The 6,194-nt window shown below is 35.4% G+C and overlaps 1 protein-coding gene across 2 annotated transcripts in view; it reads left to right on the forward strand.

The window, feature by feature from the left end:
* Positions 1 to 4,201, forward strand: part of Prkg1 (protein kinase cGMP-dependent 1) — a 1,151,895-nt gene extending 1,147,694 nt beyond the window's left edge. For both annotated transcript variants that reach the window (XM_051199947.1, XM_051199946.1), the window contains exons 17-18: positions 904 to 970; positions 3,638 to 4,201. In XM_051199947.1, coding sequence (XP_051055904.1) covers positions 904 to 970; positions 3,638 to 3,736 — 166 coding nt within the window. In that variant the 3' untranslated portion in view covers positions 3,737 to 4,201. The remainder of the gene's footprint in view (positions 1 to 903; positions 971 to 3,637) is intronic.
* The last annotated feature ends 1,993 nt before the right edge of the window (positions 4,202 to 6,194 follow it).

The raw sequence follows: 6,194 nt of genomic DNA on the forward strand, positions 1-6,194 counted from the left end.
ATTTATGTAGCCACCCTACACTCTGATTTACCAAAAAGAAGGGCAAAAAAAAAAAAAAAAAAAAAAAAAAAAAGGATGAGAGAGCATTTCTTAGCTAATTTTTGAGGTATAATTTGAGCCACAAAATTCATATATATGGCTATTTCCAACATGTGTAGTTTACTATCTCTTGAGAAGACCATTGCTTAGCTGGGTGAGTCTTACTCTTCACAAGTATTTCTTTCTAGCAACCCCCATGCTGAAGTCTATGTTAAAATATTTTCCTAACCAATTTTCACTCTGCCTCATACTGATTCATCTTGAAATTATTTTCTTCAGTAAAGTCAAGAATCCCATTTTCACCTGGATAGAGATCTCTGAAAGACTAAGTCAGACCATGTAGAACTGGTCGTAACTGCCCCCATTGTAACCCGTGTATTGATTCTCTGGCAAAGGTGGAATGTATTTGTGATACATAGAGCTAAGCGTATTGTGACATTTATTAAATTATGATAGTGCAAGAACTTAGACTTACAGACAAAATTGAAATTACAAAAGAAGGTGCATGACAAATTGGTGTGTGAATTTGACAATTACACTTTAATTGTAAATATTTTAAAATTTACACTTAAGTATAAAAATTTTAGATACAATTATTTTAAAATATTTTAATAGTTTTTTGCATTTATAAAATAAGCTCATTGAAAACATTCAGAGCCTACCAGATGTGGTAGAACATATCTGTAATGCCAACACATGGAAACTGGAGGCAGGAGGATCAGTAGTTCAAAGTCACTATCACCTAAGTTTGAGGTTATCCTAGACTACACAAGACTCTTCTACCTATCAGGTATGTAAATATGCTGTAGTGAGAATATGTAGCAGAGATGCAATGTCTTAATTGTCTTTATTTTTGTTTCTTAGATGGTTTGAAGGCTTTAATTGGGAAGGCTTAAGAAAAGGCACCTTGACACCTCCCATAATTCCAAGTGTAAGTAGGCTTTTTTAGCTTATAAATGGTACACACTTGATGGTATTTTTCAGTCAACAAAGACTTGTCATTTTTAAAGTTTTATGGTCAGATTATAAAATATATAAAAACCATATTAAAATGATGGCATATTCTAAAATCCAAACATAATAGCAACAAATCTAAGAATAGTTATTGCATAGTGATCTACCCTTATCTTTTTAAAATCTTCATTGGAACTCAAATTCACTTTATCTATGAAGACAAGTTAGCATTTGTTGTGGTGCATGATAAGAATGTGTTTGTAGCTAAAAGAGTATACAGAATTTACAGCAACCACTTTCGGTGTTGCCTCATTTACATGTTCACACCTACCCCAGCACTTGAAGATATATATTCTTTCCTCCTTCTATTAATATCTGAAAGGAGGTTCTCTTTTCCTAATACAGTTTGTTTGGGATGGGGGAGGAGCATGCTGCTAAATAGCTAGTTTGCTACATGGACTGTGTATACCATATTAACCTAAAATAGACTTCAACTGAATGAAGCACACTGTCCCTGTTTAATACAGCATGCTGCATTTTAACAAAAGAGGGAGGGACAGATTTATGGTCCTATGAATTTTGTTTATATGCTTCAAATCTCTAGGATTAACTCAAGGGTCTTTGTATATAGAAACATTTTCCTTTCTTCTAAGATTTATTTCTTTATTGTTTGTTTTGTTTTATAATTCTGGAAACAAAAATGAAAATATTCCACTCATGTCTCACATCACTGATCCCAGCTACATTCACTGGGCCCTGTCTTTAGAATAAGGGTGTGGTGTTTTAATATGGTACAACAGGGACCTTGGCCGATTCCATGACAGGCAAGGGACAAACATGCCAGGCAGACAGAGCTTGAGTGGGAAGGTTTATTGGGGGAAGGGAAGGGAGTGGAGAAAGGGAAGGAAGAAGCGTGGGAGAAAGTGGGGAGCAGAAGACATGAAAAGTCCTGTCTCCCCCCTCAGAGGGACAGCAGGAAAGAGAGTGGAAGGAGGCAAGTTTGCCTCTTAAAGGGCCCTTTGTACCTGCATGAAGACTACATAGTGACAGAGAAGCCATAGGACCCTGGGTTAGGCAGGGTACTGCCTGAGTGCTTCATACCAAGTAACAGGGGATGGGCAGGCCAGCAAAATGCCTGGAACCCTAACATGGAGTAAGCTAGAAGGCCCAAATATTTCATGTAAATTTTCTCATCTTAATTTATCAAGGATGACTTTTATACACTAGAGATAGTTACAAGGGTTTTGCTTGATGCCCTGAAAACAAGACTATAGCCAACAAATATGGAAGAATTTTGCTCAAGTTGAGAGCAAATCTCTAAGCCTCCATTATATTTAGAATAAACGTATTTCTTATAATCCTTTCATTATACTTTTAAAAATGTAAATATATAAAATCCATCACATGAACTTCCAGGACCTATGTCCTGACTACTGCCTCCTTCTTTGGGTTTTATCCCATTCCACTCTCCCCTCTTATAGAGCAGTGATGGTGGCCAGTTTGTTAGCTTCAGAACATAGAACCCTCTTAGGACCATGGTGTGTCCTCTACCCTCTTTACTAAACAACAATTCTTAAGTTTAAATAATACTTTTGCAAAGAGATTATCTATAATCACTCTCATTTCCTTCGCACCTCATAATTTTCCTCATAGTGCTATGATTTTATAATTCCTAATAAATTTATGTGATTATTTATTTTACTTACACAGTTTATTACTACAATATAAATTCCTGAGGGTAAGAAGTATCCTGTTTCCATTCCTCAGAATTTCCCCAAATTTCAAGCAAAATATCCATCCAACAGTACATGTTCAAAAATTGTCACTGAATGAAGAATAATAAAAAATGCACTTAAGCCCAGTGTCAGGTATGGTGGCACACACCTTTAATCCTAGCAATCATACATTTTATTTCCAATACTTTCTAGGAGGCAGAATCAGGTGGATCTCTGGGAATTCAGGGCCAGCCTGATCTACATATTGAGTTTCAGGTCAACAGAGGTTACCCAGTCTCAAACCAACAACAAAATTATGGCACAGTAGAAAAAGAAAATCTACAAATTTGCATTATAAAAATGCCACACTTCCATAAACAGATTGAAATCCTGCCATTTGTAACCACGTGGATAGGACTGAAAATCTCTTTCATTGGTTGAGTAATTCAGACACAGAAAGGTAAAAGCAGTACACAAATCAGCCCCATGTCCAGTCCAAAAGCAAATTGCTCTTACAAAGGTTGAGGTTAGAATTTTGCTTACCAGATGCTGGACAAAATAAAGATGGCCATAGAGTGCAGAAAGTAATTGATCGTTAGCCATGAAGTTGGGTAGGAGCAGAAAGCAATGGTTTGCAATTGCACTGAAGCAGGGTGAAGAAACACAGTAATAATAGGGAACTTTACATTTCAAAACCTAAAAGAAAGCATTTTCAAAGTCTACATAGGAAAAAAATGTTCAAGAGACAGATATATTTAATCTGCTCTAAATATTCTTAAATGACTAATTGTTCGCATTATCCATATATATATATATATGTATGTATAATAAATTAATAACTATTCTTTTTAATAATGGAGAATAAAATCTGTAGCTCACAATTCTAACAAAAATATCAAAAGCCTTTTGTTCATTGTCTCATGTTGCAGGTTGCATCACCCACAGACACAAGCAATTTTGACAGTTTCCCTGAGGACAGTGATGAACCACCACCTGATGACAACTCAGGCTGGGACATAGACTTCTAATGTATTTCTCTTACCTGCTTCTGCCTTGCTGAAGACAGCTTTTTCTGAGACACAGCTGCCAGCAAACCTGAGGGAAAGAGAGAAGATTAGAGCTCGGGGTCACCATGATGCCTTTGATCGATGCTGCTCCAGTAACTACGGTGGCATTAGGACTTATCGCTTAGATTATGATAGTGCTCTTTACATGTTTTATGTTTGAACCTAAAATAGCAGTTGACATGGTGGTCCTGAAGCAAAGCCTTTCACCAGTAAAGTGATGTTTTCCATTGTTGCAATGACCTTGCTTGGCTCTGATTATATTTTGAAAGAGTGTAGGAAACACTTCAATCTAGTAGAAGAGTCTGTATCTTGCTAGAATTACCAAGAAGAATAGAGAATAATATATTCGGTACGATAGATGGCTGTGGTAAAGAACCTGGGCTATTCCCTTTCATCGGGGGAAGGGTGTGGAGCCTATAACGACTTCAAGCCTATATATAATTAGTACAAGGAGGACCACACATCTGTGGGTCACAGAGTTCATGTCAAACCAATGCTAGATGTTTCTGAGTTTCTTTCCTAGCTGATGACAAGACTGAATGTTACCTTTTCTTTCTGATAGATTCTAAAAATTGATCTGTTTAAAAAAAAAAAAAGCACAACTGCTATGGTTTTTGTACAAGCCTCCCATGGCAGGCACATATGTGTTTTCAGAGGATTGAAAATGTGCATGATAACTGAGAAATTGGCATGACAAAGTGGAGGGGGGGAAGGAATTCACAACACCATTTCATACCTTTAAAATATTTATATATATATATATATTGTGCTTAAAGATGGTCCTGGAAATGACTAGCAGCCAATTGGCTTTATTTATTACCTAACACCCTCAAACTGAGGCTTAAATTAGTCCCTTTTCTAAGAATAAACCCTTGGGGTAGGGATGGAATAGGGTGGGGAGGAATGAAGACCCATCCCAAAATAATAAAAATGAAAAGGTGCTATGTCTATCTTTCATCTGTAATGTCAGTGTCTGAACAGACGACACAGATTCTAATCATCATGTCTAGCCAGAGACTCAAGCATTTTTCACTAACTTTATTAAAAAAAAAAAATCCTGTCATGTCACAACACAGTCCAGGGCTCAGAGAGAAAGGATATTAAAAATGTATTTAAACTAGTCTCTTGTCTTAGGCCTGAACCAAAACTAACAAAATATAAATATATATGTGTATATATATATATATATATACATATATATATATATGTATATATATATATATATATATATATATATATATATATATATATATTCTGAAAGCATAAAGTCAGGTATTATGACTTACTATACTAAGGAACTTTGTTTATTTGAGATATGAGAGGAAAACAAAACCAGGCCAGGAATTGAGGACCTTTTCCCTGAATAAGTTTGTCAAAGTTAGGGGAGGTTAGAGAGGAACACAGGAGACTGGTTTCTCAAAACTGTGTTTTATCTAAATAGAGCAGAGATGTTACAACCTTGAAATTTCATGTTAGTTAGAAAACACAAGATTTGAAAATGTCAAGCCAACTGTCTTTTTCACACAAGGGAAAGAATCATCAAATTAAAACAAGCATGTTGTTGGCAGGCCAGTTGACTACTATTATTAAGTGGCAGAACTTTCCAGAAGCTTGGTTGGTAGGTAGCATTTTACTTATTCAGATAAATGTAAAACTGTCCAAGATGGCATCCCGATTTGGAAATGTGTATTAATAGAAGTTTGTTATTTTTCCAGTAGGGTTTTTTTAATGTAGAAATTCCTATAAAAATATTTCCATTAGATCATCATGGCCTACCCAATAAATCACATGGGCATTCTTTGAAATTTCATACTCAAAACTACTTTCAAACATGCTATGCTATCAAAATATTGAAAACATTGGAAGCCTAAAACTACTGAAAGTATATTTAATTAGGGTAAGGTTCAATTAAAACTTTGATCCTGATATTATTACCACTGTGTTACTAAAATCCTCCCCTTCATAAACAGTTTCTCAAGATTACTAGAGTCTCCTAGAGATCAGTGTATTTCAACAAACTAAATGATATAAAATTAAACATACCAGGTTAAAATTCAGTTATTCCTGAAGGTTTATTTATTTGTTTAACTGATTTTTAAATAACATATAATTCTAACATTATAATCAGTGTTCGATATTTTTTGTTGCAAGATAGTGTGGCTTGCAAGGATGTTACATTTTCGTCTCTCTAATTTTTCAAATATCCACAAATCCCCAGGAATTTGAACAAACCTTGTATTTTGGGACTTGGGTCCGAGGCTAAGACAGTTTATGTGCATATATGGGTTCTATGAAGAAGAAAGGAGTTGCTTTCAGCACAATGTGACTGTGGGCTGTTTTCCACTTGTGATACATCTTTGTTCATTTCATCCACAGCATTAATGAGAACGTCCAACACAATCACAAGAGATAAAGGTGA

This window comes from Phodopus roborovskii, unplaced genomic scaffold (assembly GCF_943737965.1).
Source record: "Phodopus roborovskii unplaced genomic scaffold, PHOROB, whole genome shotgun sequence".
Lineage (NCBI taxonomy): Eukaryota > Metazoa > Chordata > Mammalia > Rodentia > Cricetidae > Phodopus > Phodopus roborovskii.